Source organism: Thalia democratica, chromosome 9, assembly GCF_965202585.1.
Source record: "Thalia democratica chromosome 9, ktThaDemo2.hap1.1, whole genome shotgun sequence".
In the NCBI taxonomy this organism is placed as follows: Eukaryota; Metazoa; Chordata; class Thaliacea; order Salpida; family Salpidae; genus Thalia; species Thalia democratica.
This window is the reverse complement of record NC_139173.1, coordinates 16,406,872-16,428,336: the sequence shown is the minus strand read 5'-3', so window position 1 is coordinate 16,428,336 and position 21,465 is coordinate 16,406,872. Positions and strand designations below refer to the sequence as shown.

The 21,465-nt window shown below is 25.4% G+C and overlaps 1 protein-coding gene across 1 annotated transcript; it reads right to left on the bottom strand.

Annotated features, from left to right (window-relative positions):
* Positions 1-1,051: 1,051 nt before the first annotated feature.
* On the bottom strand, positions 1,052-20,656 carry LOC145844850 (beta-hexosaminidase-like). Its single transcript, XM_082952270.1, is given in 17 exon segments — positions 1,052-1,346; positions 3,106-3,242; positions 4,833-4,996; positions 7,682-7,856; positions 9,038-9,161; positions 9,383-9,484; positions 9,807-9,977; positions 10,163-10,282; positions 11,613-11,825; positions 11,955-12,064; positions 12,164-12,250; positions 14,730-14,857; positions 15,744-15,904; positions 17,319-17,556; positions 17,698-17,800; positions 18,128-18,282; positions 20,635-20,656. Coding segments are annotated over 17 exon segments (2,505 nt in total).
* Positions 20,657-21,465: the final 809 nt, after the last annotated feature.

The window sequence follows — 21,465 nt, the reverse complement described above, 5'->3', positions numbered from 1 at the left end:
TCAAAAAGTATACCTAACAAAAACCTTTTTAATTTATGTCATATATTGTTTTGAATGTGTTAGTACACACTTAGATATTACATGTAGAAACAATAATGTTAGAAATATATGCATAAACTAAAGTTAGTATCGCTAAGTATTAAATAAAAAGTGGTTTCAAATGTAAGCATCTTTGTACATTGGTTTGCATAGGAATTAATTAAAATGCAAAGAAAACTTCTAAAAAATTAAAGGTATCAAAACCAAAATAAAATTGACCTTATTTTTTATTATTATGTTATTTTAAATGTTTTTGCGCACACTAATATATAACATTTAGTAATAAAAAACATCTGTAATAGAAACTTAGATAAAAAAACGCGTAAAAAAAACAAAACTGTAAAGAAATGACATTTTAATCAATTATTGTATATTACTTTTGTACAAAACGGAAAACATTTAGTTTATTTACAAAATAGGTATCATATAACTATCTTACTAATTTAAAGAACTTTTTATTCTCGTTTTTTAGAAAATAATTTGCTGTTGTAAGAAGAAAGTTATTATGAAATTAAGAAATAAAACTAGTGGAATGCTAACCTTTCTTTTTCAAATTTTTAAACTAAATAAGTAAAGCCTTTTAATTGTTTTAAAATGTTATTCAGGGACTTAAAACTAAGTTAATCAAACAAATTTAATTTAAAACATAACTTTGCTTAGCGGGCCACATTTACATGCTCGCGGGCCGCAAAATTTTCTTTAATAATAACGAAAAGTACTTATACAGAAAAACTTTGATATATTTAAAAACCTTAATCGAATTTGATACGTTCCTTACTAAACGGAAACTTTTAAGTTACAAGCGAATAAAAACTTGTGTGTTAGGTCTTTAACCTTTACACAATATATAATATTGTTTTATAAAAACCTACCGTATTCAAGAATTACAATAAAGTGGATTAAATTTGTTTTAAATCACAATTTAAGTATATAAAAAATCATAATGCTTAGTGTTAGGAATACTTTTATAAAAGCTAAACGTAAATAGTGAGTCTAAACGTAAGAATAGACTTTAAAACTGTTTAGCTAATAAAGCAAATAAAAGTAGTCCTAAGTAATAAACAGATACTGAAATTTTTAGGCGCATATAGCTATTATTACTCTTTAAATCTTCTAAAACAACTTCTCTGCTGACTCTTTCAGTTTTAGTATCAATAGTTCGAAGCTTAAGCCTTTTGTGTTCTATTGTTATTGACTGCCCGCATTTAATAGTTTTCCAGTCTGTAGTATCTAAACTTGCGTCTGCATACTGTACGCTAAACCGTTCAAATTCACACTTAGTTTCAACAGTTTCTTGTGAGACTAATCTGTTGTGACAAGTTTACTTTTATAAATAAGAATTTAATGTCTTAATTAATAAAGTTTTTCATTAGTTAATCAGCTTATATTTTATTTTTATAACATTTCCAATAGAGTACAAACTGAAATATGCAATCAATAGAAAACATCTATTTAAGCTAGTTTGAAGAAAAAAATATTTATTTCTTTTCTGTCATAATTTTAGTATAAAAGTTTTAGAGTGGTAGTTTTAATGGTGCTTTAAGAAAGAAGTATACTGTCAAAACTCTAGATGAGAAAAAAATGTTTCTTTAGTTTACATGTCAGACATTTTTTGTATTCCCAATAGTTTTCCATCTGTATAAGTAATTTAAAAAAAGGCATGCAAGATTTTATCCAGATTAAAAAATCTTTTAAAATAACATAACCTGTTTGTAAGTTTATCTATATTTTTTTGTAATTAAAAATAAAATAATTAATATTAAAGAGGTAACACTGGTAAACTAGCAAAAATAAAATAGTCTTGCAATTTAAAAATCTGATTAAAATAAGTACAAAACATATTTTAAATAAAAAGTTCTAAGCATAAACAAAATATTAATAAAATTTTCAGTAGTATAAAAGTAAAACTTAATTAAATAAAAATAAGTACTTGGAATAAGACTAAATATAATATTTCAAACAAAACAAATCATTAACGCTAACAAAACCCTTTATTAAAAAAAAAGTGTACAATTTAACCATTTATTTAATATACAGTACATGGATATTTTTCTAACTTTATCTTGGTTTTTATTGCACTTAAACTATATAAAAATAAGTTTTTTTAAAGTTTTGGTCAGTAGTGCTCGACAAAAAAAAAGAGATGTATACTTAGTTATATAATAAAAGACAGTTTCTTACAATCGTTTATGTATGAGATATTTCTATCTCATACAATCCTCAGAAAAGCTTTGGTTTATTAGACATGTTTTACAGAAAACTATAGTTTAAAATTTTATAGTTATCGTGACGTAGTAATAGTGGTAAAGATTTTCGTACATTAAGTTAAGCTTGAATTTATCCTGCTTTTTGTTTTGCTATTAATTAAAGAACTGGTGCATTTGTTCTTGAATCTGCATTTCTTCAAATGCACAAATTGTTAAATTAAGAGCAAAACAAGAAGCAGCGTAAATTCAAATTTAACTTACTGTATAAAAATTTTCACCATAATTACTACGTCACAATTCATAAAGTTTTTAAACTCTAAATTTCTGTAAAACATGTCTAATAAACCAAAGCTTTTCTGAGGATTATATGAGATAGAAATACCTCATATATGAAACAAATATAGAAAACTGTCGTTTATTATACAACTAAATAAAAAACTAAATAAATGTTTTAAGTTTTTTATAACAATATTAATATTTTACGTATATTTAATTTTCTATTTATTTAGATAACTTTAGTATATTTATTAATATAAATATGTATTACCAATAACATATTTATTCATTGCTTAAAGTTGAGCGTAAATGTTTAAATTAACTTTTTATTAAAACTTAAGACTTCGTTTTAGCCTTTACATAACTTTTAAAAGATTTTTTTACCTGACTTCCATAATATAAAAATCGAAGGAGTTTAATATTTAAAATTTTATTATTAAAAACAAATCAACACTTAGAACTTTTTTTGCCGTATTTTAAAATAAAACGTTTTATAAAAATATGTTAACAGTTTAGGAACTTTTTTAAGATATTCTTATACCTCATTTAGAAAAAAATCCTTTTCTAGTAAAACTATTCTTACCTAGCTGCCGGTGGAGCAATTCTGTATGATACATTCATTGCGTCCAGAATGTCAAGTTCTTTAGTGTTAAGTGTGTGAAGAAACTTTGTGTAATCAAGCTCCATTTCTGTATTGTCGCCAGCTCTTTCCCAAGCTGCCTGTTAGTTGAGCATTTATGTTATAAACTTTTTTAAACAACGACATGTAACAAAAAAATTGTACCTAACATCATTAGAACTCGAAAGAACTTTTTTCTTCTGTTATAATGAATAGCTTATTAGAGTATAAAATTGTCGATGCAAAACAATTCTAAAAAGTAATGACTAAAAGTTGTGTAATTAAATAACATTATATACTACTTCAAAACTCTTGCATTTAAAACAAATAAGATTTGTAAAATTTATACATTAGTTACGGTTTTCAAAAATTGTTAAAACATGTACATTAGACATTAAATAAAATCCAAACGAAAGAAATCGATTGCTTAATGCAAAACACAGTTTCGAAATGACATACTATAAGAACGTTCACGCCAACGTGTTACACGACTTTATTTCTTACGTATGATAAAACATGATAATAAAAACTAAAACTGTATACAAAAATTGAAAAAATTGTACTTTAACTTAAACATTGACATTTACTAATTAATCTTTTTTTTTTCATTTAATGATATAAACTTTGAAAATAGTAGCTTAGTGCTTTTTCGGTTTAAAAACTCATTTTAAATAGACTACCTTAAAGCGGCTAAAGATAATTTCAGTCATTAAATGTTAAAAAATCATATTGAATCTAGCTTCAGTTTGTTTAAAAAAAAAAATGCACTCAGTATATATATCTTAATTATATTATTAATACTTCAAAAACGTGATTGAAAATGTTTTTTTTTGCGCCTATACAAGTACAAAAAAAAAACAAGTATAAAAAATAAAATGTTGTTCATTTAATTACCAAATTAAAATTCGAAATAAAACAAATTTTGCCTACTTAGTTACCTAAATAAATAGTTGTATATAAGAATCGATCTGTATAAAATCTCATTGATGTTATAAACTAACGTAAAATTTATAAAAAGCAAGTTTTTTTTGTATTATATGTACAAAAGCATACAAAAAATTGTTTAGTGTTCAATGAAAAAGAATTTTTTCAAACATTAAAAAAAAATATATATTAAAAATACACACTTCGAAAATTTATTTTATACGTGTTGTTAGATTAGGAAAAAATTACTTTCTTGCACTACTATTCATTACACTCATGATATAAATTTAATTTTTCAAATATCCAATGACATTAAGTTAAAACATATCTATACAAATTTCTAACTCATTTTAATATTTATGTCACTGATAATTTAAATTTTCTAAAAACTTTATTGTACTAAAAAATTGTTTATAAAACTGTACAAAATATAAAAACATAATGATAAAACTTCTATTTAGTTATTGCAACTACTGGCTTTTTAAAAAACTTGTCGATATTCTAACATCTATGTGTAGATTTAATTAAATCTTACTTAAATGATTTTTATTGATATAAGAAACATTCATCAAGTTTCAAAACTTATTTATTTTATATAGCTACAAAAACTTGCATTTGAACTAAAACTGGCTAAAAGTTTATTTTATCAATAGACTTTGTTATTTTATGAATTTTATTTTAAGTAGTATAAAATTGATGTACTCAGGTTTCAAAAATATACGAACTGTTATTTTCTAATTTACCAATTAATTAAGTTGAACTTTTACCTCATGCCAAGCTCTTTCTGCAAAGGACAACAATCTTGGAAAAATCATATACTCCAACTGTTCATTTGTTCTCACAGTTTCGCTAAACAAGGCAGCTTGCATGCCAATGATGTTTTCTGGACGTTCGAGAGGTGTACAATCTGTGTCCTCACACATCTGGTTTTCTGGTAATCAAAGTTTAAATATTTATTTAAAAACTTTTAATTGTGTTCATTGAAAAAATTACTGTGTTACAGCGAGCCACGTATTGAGTAAAATAAATTTAATTTGACTATTTTCAATGATTAAGAATACCAATTTCTACAAAAATAAAAAGTATTGTTTATAAAATCAGAAAAAATGAATTTTTACAAATCTGTTAAGATTATAAAATTATTTGTTTTAGCTTACTTATTGAACATATGAAATCTTAAAAAATTGTATGATTAAATAAAAATAATCTGGAGAATATATTAACTTTATTTAATTTATTATTTACATTAAGTTTGCCAAAATACTTGATAAAAGAAACTAAAACAAGATAATTAAAATCTTTTTAATTTTAATTGCAACTGAATGGCTTTTTTGTAGTCATATCAAAATTTTTTGTATGGAGTTTAAGTTGGAACGGATCTAAATTGTACGAAGACAAAATTGCACGAGGTTACTAAAATGCACGAGGGAACTAAATTGCACGAGAACAAAATTGCAGGAGTGCACAAAATTGCACGAAGTCAAACTTGCACAAAGCCAAAATTGCACGAGGGAACAAAATTGCACGAAGCCATTTTGCACGAGAGTTAGAAAATACAAAAAAAAAATAAAAAGAAAAAATATACAGAAAAGAAAAACTAAAAATTAATTTAGTAAAAAATAAAAAAAGTTATTAACCGAGGGTAAGGGTTAGGGGTAACAGTGATAGTAAAAAAAAAATAGAATAAAAACTAATAAAAATCATAATGATAATAAAATTAAAAATAAAATAAAACAATTTGTTACGAAAAAAAAGCTACCGACCGAGGGTAAGGGTTAGGGGTAACAGTGATAGTAAATAAAAAAGAAATTAAAGAAAAAATTAAAATTAAAATTAAAAAAAATTTACCGACCGAGAATAAGAATTAGGGGTAACAGTGATAGTAAAAAAAACTAAGTTAAAAAAAAACAATAAAAAACTAAAAAAAAATAAAAATTAAACCATGCAAAGTTATCTCCGTGCAAAAGTGTCTTCGTGCAAAATTGACCTTCGTGCAAAATTGACCTTCGTGCAAAAGTATCTTCGTGCAATTTTGTGCACTCGTGCAACTTTGTCCCCTCATGCAATTTTGTACGCTTGTGCAATTTAGACAGCTACCCGCTTAAGTATAATGTTTAGTAACAAACATTTACTAAGAGCATTTTAGGTATTTTTTATCAATATATATTTTTAATGAACTAATATTTCTTATGTTTAATTACAAATTTATTGAAATTATTACTGCATCGGTCTAAAATACTAAAATATTTAAAAGCTAGAATAATTGTTTTTTTTTAGCAAACTATAAAAACTTTTCAAGTTTAGGAAAAAAACTTAGATACATTTTAATTAGATTCAAAACTTTTTATTTATACAGAGAATATAAAATATATACTAACACAATAATATTTTTTGAAGCTTAAAAAGCTGATGGTGTTTATTTATACTAGACCTAATAAGGATATTTGACTTTAAAACAAAATTCCAAAGTTGTATAGATTAATCTTAGTTTGTAATATTTCAGGTTCAAAGTTTCAATTGTTAGTTTTAAAGTAGAAAACGTCTAAAAAATATGCTAAAACTGGCTTAATGATATCTAAAATTAACGAGTACAGGATTGTGTCTTTTTTTTTTTCTGATCCAGTACTTAAAACCAATTTAATACAAATTCGTTTTGCTTTTTTCTTAAAATTCAGTACACTTAAATTGCAAAACATTCTAGATAAACTTTTTTATTAATTATTACATGATGCCCAATCGTTAAGTAAAGCATTGATGATTCAGATAAAAAGTTTAAATGACTCCTAACATAAAAAAGTAAAACAATGATTTTTTCTTTTAGACAAATCAACTAGTTTTATGTGTTTACGTAACTTATATTTTTAAATAAACAATAGTTTGTTTAACTTTTTAATAAAAAACTTATAGAATAAGAAAACTCGAACAGAATTTTAAGACTTTTGAGGTTTCCAAATAAGTTTTAAATGATTATTTTTCAAAAATATGTAGAAACTAAAAGTGTTTACTTGCAGTACTAGCTCATTCTACACTTTTTATATGACTAATCTAAATATAAAAACTTATGTTTTAAATATTTTTTAATAACATTATAATAGTTTGAAATCAATTATAAAACTTACAAGATGTATTAATTTTTTGAACTTTATACCTCGGTTAAAAAGAACAAATAAGTTCAAAAACCTTAAAGTTCTTACAAGTAAAGTCCTATTAAATTTATTGTTGCCAAAAAACAAAAGGAAAATTAAAAGAACATAAATAAATAAATTAAGTAGTTTAAACTAAGTATGTATTCCTCGTAAACTTCAAGTAAACAAGATAAAAGTGGGTAAATACTTTAACAACCTAGTTTTAGCGAAACTATATTTCAAAGGAAAGATAAAAAGCTTACTGAAATCATAAAGTTTACGTTTATGGTGATAAAGATGTTTATTTAAACTAATGTTTAAAACTAAATAAACTTTATCAAACAAACACTTAGTTTAAGCGAAAATTAAGCAAATAGTTTGTATAACGGTTCCTAATTCATTTTCATAAGCTAAATAAGTTATTGTTAAATACTTAGCTTAGTGTTAATCATTATAAAAAGTATTCTTTAAAATTTATTTAAATAACAAACTTGAGTAAGCTTCGCCACTTCTTTTGAAGTCCGAATTGTCATAAATGCTCAACGGTTTAAAGGAAAAGGTTTTTTTAAGATCTGTGAAACGAGATGCCCAATAATAACCACGTTCTTCCGGATCTGGTTCGTAAGGCATGTCAAAGTACAGGTGAGTTGCTTGCGCGAGAACAACCTTTAAGTTAGTTTTAAATACAATTGATACAAACTAACTATCAAATTTTCTTAAAAATTGTAAAACTTTCGAACTTTGTATGTAGAGCTTGGATAAAAATATAACCTAAAAAAAATTTTAGTATACTTTAGTTTTTGGTTGGCTTTTTAGAAGAAGTCAAAGCACCTTATTGTAAGACAGTAAGTATGTTGAAAAATAAAAAGGAATCTATAAAAACAGTTCGTTTGTGTCTTAGTTAATCGAAAAGTTTTCATTTAAAGTGTTTGAAAAAAAGTTTTTCTAGTCTTAAGAGTTTATCATAATGCTTACAACATTTGCCAATTTTTTTAATTGGCAAAAATTTCCAAGATCTAATTCTTTATCCAGTTTAAAAAAATTTACATAGAAAATGTTTCAGATTCTTAAGCAATTATTCTTTACTTAAAAAACTATATATAACAGTATTAAAAAAAATATTTACTATTTAGCAATTATCAGGTTAGTATATATTACTTTTAAGTAGTTCTCCATTTAGAAAAATTGAGAAAACGATGTTTATATAACAACATACATTTACTTTGTGATAAAACTGTATAAAATACAACGCCTACCTAATACTTTTTTAGACATATAATCTGCATCATTTTATTATTCTAGCTAGACACACATATATACACTTTATAGTAGTGACATCGATAAGGTACGCACTTTGAACTAAGACTAAAGTGCGTATTTATGTGATATGCGTACCCTTTGACTTCGAGGAAAATATTACTTATAATTCACTGTATAAAAACTAATATCTACTTATTTATAAAAAAGAACAATAAATTCTAGTTTATTTTAGATTTCTTTTTTCAAAACTTAATTATTTTTAGATAATGTTTTTGTTCCTTTAACTTCATTTTTTAATTAAACTTTTTCTCTTCCTTTGATTCAACTCATTGAAATAATTTAATGCGTACTTTAGGCAATCTGTTACTTTTTAAAGAACGTATCTTATCGATTTTCCTATTTTAGTCGGTCTTAAAAGCTAAAAGCCTTTTTTTTTGCTAAATTAATCCTACAACTTTTTTGCAAATAGATTCAACTGTTTATTGAATCATTTAATATCAAAAACTTTTTAAGTTTTCATTTGCTAAAAATAGAAAAAATTTAAATAGATCACCAGAAATGATAGTTTTATAAATATTACTTTTTACCTTATAGTTAGAATTTGCCAGTTTGTATGCTCGGTTTGATAAACCCCATTCCCATACATTTTGCCAAGCGTAAGTATAAACATCGTTAGAAAATAATTCATCTTTGTTATACGGTCCTACATCTCTGTACAACAAGGATAATACTTTACAATTAAGAATTGTTTATATAGTAAAAGTTAAGTTTTTAATATTAGTAACAAACAGTTACATACTTAATATATATTTTAAGACTATTTATCTTTACATGTATAATGTTAATTGGGTCGTTTATACACTAAACAATATTTAAAAATGTTTTTAATGATATAAAAATATAAAATGTTAAAAAAGTAAAAAAAGAGATACCCTATTGCTCCATCTTCCCAAAGTCCCAAGTCGATTGAACTATCAATTTTATACACCATTTCAGCGCTCTTTCTCAAAAAGTACTCACCTAACTCTTCGATGCTGTAATAAACTAACATTTAAAATAACAAACAGTAATACTTTTATACTGATTTTACATCTAATTGATAATTGACTTTGTTGTATTTATAACAGTTTGCACTTTGTGATTAGAAGTAAACTCATATTTTACTAAAAGTTTACTTTTTGTTTTGTAAATAATTAGTTTAAATTTTATATCAGCTCTAAACAATAAAAAAGCATAAAATAATTTTTCATTTAGTAGTAACATTCGAATAGTATAAAAAAAATTAAAGTCATAACTTAATGATCAATAAAATAAGTAACCTAAGATGTTGAATAAAAAATAAGTTTTAGTTGTAACCTTTTTGGCAGGTGTGTTAAGTTTTCATGTTTGTTTCTTTCTATAAAACTTAAACACTCCGGTGACCCTTTCCAAACATTTGCAATTTCATCACCTCCAAGATGAAATATCTTTAGATCTTGTGCACCTTTGTGCATTTCATACAAGTCCCTAACTATATCTTCAATAAAACTGTTTGAAAACGTTTATTAGGTTTAAGGTTTATTTGATTAAACATGTATAATCTTCTATTTACGGTAAATTATATAAAACGTAAATACATTTCAAGATAGACACAAATGGTAACATACTTCCAATATGTAACTCTAAATAGCAAAATCTTAGTGACAATAGAATTTTATAGAGATAAAAATAACCGAAAAGTTCCATCTAGGCAGGGATTAACGGCGTTATCAATAAACATTTGAACGGATAAAGCTCTTGTAGTGTCGTTTAAGTCTTGAATCAGATTAGATGCATTGCCAGTCTGCTGGTACCTTTAAATATTAGTAAACTTAAACGTTAATTGTTTTCCTTAGTAAAAATATAATATATAAACGTTTTTTAAGTCTTGAAAATACCAACATTTTAAACTGTTGTTTAAGTAGTATTTTTTTACTGAGGTACAGTTTAAGTTTAAACGTTATAGTTAAAAAGCATTTTTTTTTAATGTAAAACTCAGACCATAAAAAAGGCTTATACTTAATATTTGAACTACTATAAATATTTAATACTTGTGTAAAGCTAAAGTGCCTCAATACAGAAACCTCAGACCTATCTTTTATTTTTATATTGAAAAAACAGATTGTGTAAAACAATTTTTAAATATATTCTTAGTTCAAATTTAGTACACCGTAGGTAGGTGTCAAATATGCACGAAGGGACACTTTTGCACGATTATAAACATTTTTTATTCTGTTTTTTTTTTTACTTTCACTGCCACCCCTAACCCTTAACCTTGATCGGTAACGTTTTTTTTTCTATCATTGTTACCCCTAACCCTGTGAAAAATTCGCCCTTTTTTTATCAAATTGTATTTAAGTTTTCGGCCATTTTTGTGTGTTGGCGGTAAGTGCTTTTACTTTATTGCGTTCTTGTTGATGTAAGCGGTTTTTTACACTAACTTTGATAGTGCCAATCTGTAACTGATTTTTTTTAATTGCTGTAATTAATTCATTACAAAGATTAAACTATTTGCAAATATAAAACTGGTTGTTGTCATTTCTCACATATTTTTAATTAACAAAATTAGAATACTTAATATTTATTTTCTTGTATTTAATATTTAATTTCTTGAACATGGAGCAGGAAAATGTAGGTCTTGCCCCCAGCACCAAACGCTCTAAGCGTTTGGCTGTTAAAAAAAAACAATAAGACTGAGAGCAGCTTTAGCTCTATATATAAAAGTAATCCCTTAACGCAAACCTCAAGGGTTACAACCCTTACCCTAAGTAAGGTATTTTTTTAGTAATTTATTATTTCTTATATTTTTTACTCCCGTGCAATAGTGTCCATTCGTGCAAAGGTGTCTTCGTGTATATTCAACTAGTCCCCGTACACGTTAGCGCTTATTAAAATATCATTACTATTTTTTATCTGATTTATTTTTTCTTTTGTATAAGAACACTTTTAAAACTACGTTACCCGCGAGAGATTTGCTTTGGCAGTTCTTACCCGCCAACTAAAATAGTGTTCCTAAAAAAATTCTGTTTCTTTAATTGTTTAAAAATCTGTGAATTTGTAAATTTTGCTGTGGTAAAAATTTGTGACATCACTAATAAAAATCTTATAAAACAATAGATCTATTTTTTTGCTGCTATAATATACTTTGAAAACTTTTACTTGGCCAAGTTTGACTTGAGCGCGGCGTTAGCGTGTCCTGGAAAATCGAACTCGGGTATTACTTGCACTTTGTTAGTTTCCGCCTCTTTAAGAATTTCGATGTAGTCTTCTATTGAATAAAATTGTCGCTCTCCATTGGCACCTGATCCTAGCTGCGGAGAAACTCCTTCTGGTTGACCCCAGTCTTTGCTGTACTTTCTAAAAATTTGTTAATATCAAATATAGTGCAAAGCATATAGAAACTAAAACTTGTCTCATCTTTGTTATAGATGGCTGAAGCACTTTGGTAAAATGAAAGAACCAAATGACATCATTTATCATTTTTACCTGATACTACCGATTCGAGTGAGCTCTTCCCTACTCGGAATTTCAAGTCTCCATCCCTCGTCGTCAGTGAGGTGTAAATGTAGTTTGTTTAGTTTGTATCTACCCATCACCTAATTGTTTTTGTTTTCTTTTATTTTAAGCAGTTTGTTTATAATATTGTTGAATAAACCTGTTTATTTTTTTTAGAATTAGATAATTAAGTTTTATACCTTTATTATCTTTTTTATTTCATCTTTACTTTTAAAATTTCGTGCTACATCAATTGCTAATCCTCTATAACCGTATCTAGGTGCATCCTACAAAGCATAAAAAGTTAGTTGCAGATAGATACTAATTTTCTTAGTTAAATACTAGTAATAAGATCAATTTGAAAACAATTTGTATGAAAGCTCAAAAAACTGTTATAACGGATTTTATAATGTTTTAGTCAAAATTATACCAAGTGTTTAGGAATGTTCTTTAGAACATTTATTTAACTTAAATTAATTTTTTTAAACATCCTTTCAGCAGAAAAAATTATTTTAAACAACAAAATGTTAACACATTGTAACACATTGTAATTAACAAAAAAATATAACAACTGTACCTTTATTTTACTTATTTAGATTGTTTGCTGTTTTCATTAATTTGACATACATATATTATACATATACATATATATATATGCATAGTTGACATATTTGACACACACATATATATATATACATATATACATAGAATTAAGTTATTTAACTTGATAAATTAAATCTTTCATACTGAGCCCACATATATAATTACATGTACACTTTGACTTATGTTTTAAGATGTTATTACAATAGACAAACTGAAGATATGTTTTGTTTAACAGAACAGTGAAACAATTGTATTTGAAAACTTAGTGTATTATTAATATATATATGTATATATAAATTATATAAACTAAGTATTTTACTCTTTGTTTTTAAAAGTAAGATGCTACTTTGTTTAGATAAACTTCTTTGTGTAACAAAAGTACTCACATATAATTCTAAGCTAATAACCTTTAAAATCCATAAAGGTTTTGTAATATATTTATTGTAATTTATATTTTGTTTAGTTCACTTGTTTGTTTGGTTTGTTCTGTAAAATAAAGATTATGTATGGATTTTATTTTAACTATTTATTTTTAATCTGTTGTGTTTCTAACGCATATTTTTTTACATATAATTATTTGTTTTATGTTGTAGTTACGTTTTAAATTTAGTTAATCGTTAATGAATAAAAGAATTTATAGAAGCTTAAATTTAGTAACAGTTATATTATTATTCAACGTAATTTTGTTGTGGGCTTAGACCTTAGTTTCGCCTACATAAAACTTACTTATGGTTTAATTACATCAAGCTCAAGTTCTTCTACTACATAACAATCTATTGTGTACTTGCATTTATTACTTTATTAAGAATAAATACGTACTATCAAATATTGAATAACAACTTATTAAGACTTTTTTTATGTTTTAGAGAGTTTAATGTTCTGGGAGTCTTTTGTCTTTTCTAAATAAACAATGAACTTTACCGCAAGATCAACAACAACAGCATCCGAGACAATCCTACGACCGGTTTCGTCCTTATTAGGACTCATCAGGCAGGAATAGTCGCGAGAAACCGCTATTGTGATCTTAAACAAGCGGGCTTAAGTACAATGTACTGAAGCGACCGTTTGTGAGTAAAGTTGAAAAAATGACACAGCTTAATCATTCACAGCTCAACGTCTCAGACATTGTCAGCTTGTTGTGAGATTATAGTCTGCGCTCGTTTGATCAGTTTTAGCCAGTATTTATTTCGGCCATCATCAACAAGTTGAGATGTTTTATGCCATCGATAATAAACAATGAACTTTACCGCAAGATCAACAACAACAGCATCCGAGACAATCCTACGACCGGCTTCGTCCTTATTAGGACTCATCAGGCAGGAATAGTCGCGAGAAACCGCTATTGTGATCTTAAACAAGCGGGCTTAAGTACAATGTACTGAAGCGACCGTTTGTGAGTAAATTTGAAAAAAATTTGTGGTCTTTTCTAAAGAAATCAGATATTCTCTAATTTTATAAATTTTGGAACGAGTTTTTACGTAAAATATTAATGCAATCAGCTTTTGTTAAATACAACTGATTTTGTAAATTTACTTCTTTTAAAGGTTTTGGAATTAAACATGATTTATTTGTTTTGTTTAAAAAAGTTGTTGAAAATTTTATTAAGTGATTTTTTTAGTATTTAAAAGCCTTTAGTGCAGCTAAAAAATAGAAAGTAGATGCTAAAACTGATACAAACTATTTACTTTTTTTAGCATCTATAAACAGTTTTGTTACTGCAGAAAGTGATTATTAATAAAAAATAACGTTATAACCTTGAACAGATTGGAATTTATAGTATGCGTGTTATACTTAATTTTGTAGTATTAGAAACTAAAAAAACTTTTATTTCCAGTTTAGGTACAGTCCAACCATCTTGATGTGAGTCATCTAGAAGCTTCGATAAAGTTATACAACCATAAAAAACTCCTGATTCTGTCATAGAACTAACTGTTGCATGTGTTCTGGTATAGTAGTTGTATAACTATTTTACTACATAAAAATGACCGAACAAAAAAATATAACTAATAAAAAAATAATAATTCGTAGTTTTATTATACTAATTAAATGTACTTTTTTATTTAAGAACTTAAAAAGAAATTTTAATTGACAAAATAAATTTTTTTTATAAATCTAATAAAATGATAAAACACATAACAAAGGTACCAACTTGTTTGTAACTACTTGATAAGATTCTTCTTCACTTAAATTTGAAAAGTCTAAATCTACAGCAGCTTCTCGTAATATAACTGTGTAACTGTTTTCGTTTTCAACGTTATACATGGATTTTGTTTCAAAGCAATTACAGAGATCTGTGTTGACAATTAATACTAGTTTTAAAGTTATAAATATTTTTATGCAAGCAGAATAGTTTTCAATGATTAATTGTTTTAACAAAATGAAATAGTTAGACAAAAATATTAATCATTTTAAAAATTCATTATTGTATGAAGCCATAAAACTGAGGCCAACAAAATTCCAAGTTTCAATAATTTAGACAGAACTACTTTGATTTATAAAGTAATTGCTTATAAAAGCTTTAAAAAACAGAATTTTAAAATGAAATATAGTCCAAACAACATTTTTTTAAAGTTTTTGCTTATTTAACATCTTCAATAAAAGTACGCCTATATAAAAAAGAAGTATAAGGAAAAAAATGAAAAAGTTAAAACATAATAATTAGTTTTCAAAAAAAATTCTTCCTTCTAAAACATAACTAGTTTGATTAACAAGTTAAACTTATAACTACTTTAGTTATACAATATATATTTCAAAACTTCAAAAATTAACTTATAAACAAAAAAAAACTATTTTATACATATGAAAAGTAAATATCAATAAAACGTCGTATAACTAAAAAACTCTTGACATTTTTTTTATTAAAATTACTATAAGGAGTTTGAGCTAAGTTTATATCTAATTTTAACTTTTTTGTCCAAAGTTATTCTTTGTAGTCTAGGCTCTGAAAGTTACTGCTATAAGAAACCAACCCTACATGAATCAACGGTGTTTAAGTACACAAGTAATTATTAGTTTTAAAGTTGAGTGCTTTTTGTAAGTTTTTACTGCAAATTTTTTTTTTTATTGATCTTAAAAAATTATGTTGCTGAAAAACTTATCGCAGTTTGCTGACACCTTTATTTGTGTTTTGTCAAAAATACTTCTTTATTACTTTAAAGTAACAAAGTTTAAACAAACTTTCTGCTTTTAAGCAATTATTGGCGTCATTTAACTCGCATTTAATTTCTACTTTAGAAAAATAAAACATTTCTTCCTCCTCATCACTGAGTTCAACAACTGAAAATGGTTCAGGCGTTAGTCTTTTTGTTTCTCCATTTAATAGTTTTGGTTGTTCGTACCTTCGGTCAATTTTTAAACTTTAGTTTTGCTGAATTCAGCTAAAAACTATATTTAATCTAGAATATTTAAAATATATATTTAAAAAAAACTCTAAACTTAATGTCTCAGAGTAAAATGGAATAAACTAGACATATGGGGTGAATTTTTTTATAAATTCAATATGTATGTATAAATCTTTTTAGAATTTATTTAAATTTAGCCAAAGAAAACAACAGTTATTTTTTTCAAATGAAGCAAAAAAATTCCTATTAAAATAAAAGTTATCAGACTTAAAGTAGTATCTAATAAAGTAGTAATAATATAATGGTTTAACTTTATGAGTTTTTTACAAGTTTATTACAACACCATCGTTAAGTCATATCATATAAGTCATACAATAATGCTTTTGTTTACTAAAGCACTATTTTTTATTACAAGCGAACAAAGTGGATCTTTTCAATTTAACTTACTTTATGTTTTTTAAAACTTTAGTAGACTTATTTGTCACAAATATTAAAAAGTTTTGTTAATAAAGTTAAGAGCTATTTTAATCAGGTACAAACAGTTTCTTAATAAAACTTTGACATAAAAAAATGAAAAATAATTTTAATGATGACCAAAAGGTCTTCCTAAAAATGAGGACTTTTGATTATATTTTTAACGTCGATTTTTTCATTGTAATCAATTAACTTGCATAATATTTAATTAATAAAAAAAACCGTGTAACTGTTTAGTTAAACATAAGCTTAATTAATTTTAGTTTCTACCTAGTGGTTTAAATGTCAAACTTAATTTCCTTTTATACTACTCCGTAATTTTAAATTAAATTAGTTTGAAGTATCGTATATTAAAAGTTCAAAAAAAGTGTAGTACATTTGAAAAAAAAAAGTTTTTAACTTAACTACTCAAAATGTTTTTAGTTTTTTTTTGACTTAAATTTTTGTCTACATGACAGTTAAATAATGTTTTTTAATACAATTAAATTTTTTTTCTTGTTGTATTAAGCTTTGAATAAATTGATAAACATATGTTTTTGCGTTTCTAGTTTGTTGTACTAATTTACTTCAAACTAAACTATATTAGCTGACCTGTGCATTGTGCAAGTTGAGATTAAGATTTATTTTACAACATTTTTAATACATTAATACGTTTATTTCAAAGTAGAATAATAATTCAAAGTCGATCAAAAATAAACTTTTAACATTTTGTCTATTATTTAATAGTATTTTATAGTACCCTAAACTTTTTCAAGTATGTAGAGTTACACTTAACTTGAATTGAACTTTTTGTTGCTAACTTAGTTTATATAATGTTCTTCCGACAGGCTATTTTTTACAATTAACAAATTGAAAAAAGTACTTATTTTATTCAAACTAGTTAGGGTCTGCAAATTATAATACAGTCTTTAACGTGTGTTTTTTAAATTTAACTAACAATTTAAATCTCTCTTCTAGGGAATATGGCGCCCATTTGTCATAGTCATAGCGTTTATACTGTGCTTCTTCAGCAAAGCTACCGACAAAATCTGCTATATCAGCTGTTGAAACGATCGGTACAGCGCTCAGAGAGTTCGAAACAGAAGCAACAAACCAGTTCGGCATAAAATCAGTTCTTGATACACTCCAGTTTTCGATTGTTACATTTAGCTCAACAGTAGCACCAACTTTTATCACTTAAAGTTGTTGCAATCAAGTTATGTTTAAATATAAAAACTTTTGACAGTTTGAAACTATTATTTATATAGGTGTAAATTAGAAAAATGGTTTATCTTGAAACTAACAACTTGTAACTCGAGGCGTCATTTTAAATAAACTTCCTTCCATGTGCTCAAAGCCAAAACCAATTTCATTATCAGGGTCAAAAACCTCTTTTTCTAGCACCATGTAAATACAATTAAAATATATTTCCCATCCGTTCTAAATTAAAGTTTTTATATAAGGTTGAATATCCTCTTAATTTTGATATATTAAAAAATATTCTACGGATAACTATATACTTTATATTATATTTATATATAACCCAACTATTTATTTTATCTTGAAAGCCGTTCAAATAAAGTATTGTTACAAGTTGAAATTATAGTATTTTTTTAGTGTATGTTAACCTTAGGGAAACACTAGATAGTAAAAATTTCAAGCATTAAAGACTTTAAAAAATTTTATTCGTTAACACAGTTGTTTAAGTAATTGTGTTAAGGAAAAAATACTTTGGTAGTTAGAAAGTTAAGATAAACATTTACTTACCATATCAATAGCCATATTTCCTTTATTAAATAAGGAAATTTTAGTTGTGAAATTACGGTCGTTTCCATTTAAGTTTGTTAAGACTCTAAATTTTACATCTAGATTTTCACCAATATAATCTAAGTCTTTTTGTTGCAATGCATTGCTAAGTAGACCTAAATTTGTTTTTTATATGATTACGGTATTTATGTTCTAAACTTTTTACTTAACAAAACTTCAACTTTTCTTCAAATCTTAATAAAAATATTGTGTAACTCTCTGTGAAGTATAACAAAACGTATAGATTAATTTCTGTTCGACGATTGAAATGACCATTACTGTTTTTACTTAAAGATGCTTACTTGAAATATTAATAATACTTTTTTTTTAAAGAGTTTAATTTAAAACTAAGTTCAGAAATTTATTTCCGATTTTATTAATGCAAAAATTAAAGTACGTTTGATAGAATTAACATTTTGATGTCCGACTCCGGTAGCGCTTAAAATACACATAAATTGTACTTATATATATAATTTTATGCAAAAAAAAGACAAAATCTTTAACCACTTTAATATAACTTAAAATATTTAAAACAGATTAAAAATAAAAAACCTGATATTGTGATGTAACAAATGTATAAATTTATTCTCATGATACATGTAATTGATAAAAACCTCTCGTAGTATTGTTTTTGGTAGTTTATAAACACCTTTTTTGCATACAAGTGAAAGTAAACGAGCTACAAAAAAAAGTTGTTTGAAGTTTTTCTTCTTTATGTTTGTTTTTTGACAAATCACAATTGTAAACATTCCATAACAAGAAAGTTTTCGATTTACGACCAAAACACAAAAACTTAATTTAGTTTTGCTTAAACGAACAACTTTTTTGTTTTAGAACTTAAACTTATAACAAAATTTCTATTTATAATTATAAAGTTCACTAGTTTCTTAGAAAGTATGTTTAATAAAGTAAATTAAAACTGTAGAATCTTTAAAAACTATTTTACTTATTAAATTTTTTCTTATGGAATAAATTTTAAAGTAAAACAATAAACCGTTAAATAAAATTGTCTTTTTTTCGTTACGAGTCTTGAAAAAAATATATTAGATAAAAAATGGGTGCTAAAGCTATTTATTTAGACCGCTTTGATTTAGTGTAATCACTAAAAACATTATGCAAAATACCTAAAACATTTTATATATAAAGTACTTGAAGCGTCCCACATTATAACAAAAAATGCCACTATACTTTGATTAAAAATTAAGTTACTTAATGTAATTTCTTAAATAATTTAGCGTGATCAAGTATCTGAGAAAAACTATTTCTGCTTTTACTATACCAACTAACCTAAATATCCAACTTCAACACGTAGTATATAATCTTTTAGATAAGTTAAAAAGTTATAGTTTGTTTTTATGAATGCACCTTTATCCTTCCTTATCTATTGAGTCAAACTTTTTTCATTATTTTTGAGCACAGCCCTATGAAGTTGGGACGTTATGTTTTTTACTACAACAGCTCTTTAAAAAATATCGTTTATTTTCTAAATGTGGTAGTATTTAGCAATTAGTTTTATCTTAATTTTTTCTTTATTATATGTTTTCCAAAACATTTTTTAAACTTATATTTCTGACTGCACCAGCATATTAATGAAGCAAAATAGTGTTTTTCTTTTTCGAAACTTGTTTAATGCAATATTATTTCGAATTTTTTTTTTAATTTTTTGGAAATTTCTTTTTATAGGGACATTAAAAGATTTATAAATACACATTAAAAGTGGTTGCAAGATGATAGGCTGCTAAGTCTATAACTTTTTGATTTACAGGAAACCCTGGCAGAAGAATTAACTGAAACAGAAACAAAAAACTGTGAACATATTTCATAGTACTGTTTTGCAATAGATTTAAGAAAGTTATAGTTTTATAATATGAATATGCTATTTAAAAAGTTTAACAAAACACATTTCAGTTTTTCTTTAATTTGTTTAAGTGTTTCAAAGTAAGTCTTTTCAAAAATTGTATCTTACTAAATTAAACTGAATTGAAATTGAAATAAAACTTTAATGTCGTTATAAAGTTAAAGTTTAAAAATATAAAATGACGTAATAATCAAGTGTAAAAATTAACTAAACGCTAGTACTAAAAAACTTTCCTGTACTAATAAAATTAGTTAGATTAAAATCATACTAAAATAAACCAACGGAAAAACTAACAATAAAAATAAAACTACACTTCTTAAAAAAAGTTAAGGAACTGATTGCGTTAAATTACTTAATATAAGGATTTAAAAAGTCTAGTTTAGTATACGAACTTTTTCTGCTTATATAAACTGGGCCTTAAAGATTGAATGCATAAGACTTCCAGAATATGTAGCTCAAAAGAGTTCTCCGCTCTTACTAAAACTGAAAAGTTCTCTTCTTTATAATTCTCGCACTTTCATGATTGTCCAACAAATGTTGTCATATGTTGTCAAAGAAAATTAAAACGTGTTTTGAGACCCTTATCATAAATAAAGTGAAAGTTGTAAACCTTTGGGTCCTACCTTGGCCATATTTATGTTGGCTACCTAGTATGTGAGTTATTTTTGAACTGTAAACGTCCCCTTGTGTATGATTGGCCCTCAAAAGTGTCCAGTATACTTAAAATTCCGTACTTTAGAAATATTTCTAAGAGGTTTTCTAAGAAATTTTTTGAGGAAGTAAACCAGGTTTTGGCTTTGTTCGTTTAAGAGCAATTTTGTATACTGATCGACCTCTAAGTGGAATTTACAAAGATGTTTCTCCCACCCAGGAAAAAAATAACATCATCTATAAATTTAGTTTTCTATGTGGTAGTGACTACGTGGGAAAAACATCTCAAAAGTTTCACGTAAAAATCGATCAGCATCTTCCGAAAATCTTGAAAAGCTGATTTAATGGTCGTTCGTTGAAACCTGAAAAAAAAACATCTCTGCGATTGTAAACATTTGTTGGACAATACGCGTATTAAACGCAGAAACAGCTGTCCCAAGCAAAAGTTTATTTTGTGTATTTTAGTTCTATATATATATATAAGTATAAATAAATACAACTATTCAAAAATATAAATTTAAGCGTTTGTTAAGAAAGATTCGAGCGAAACAAGTTCACTAGAATGTTTAATAATAACAAATTAAACAGTATTCTTTATTACACTAACACATATTTCTTGATATTTTTCTTAATTTTAATAGCTCCGTTAAAGAGTGTTAACCTGTTAATACACAGAAACATGTGTTAGTGTAATAAAGAAAGAAACTAATTAATTTGTTATTATGATAAATAAATACATAATTTAACATTAATAATAAGAAGAAAAAAATAGTCATTGACCATGGGTAAG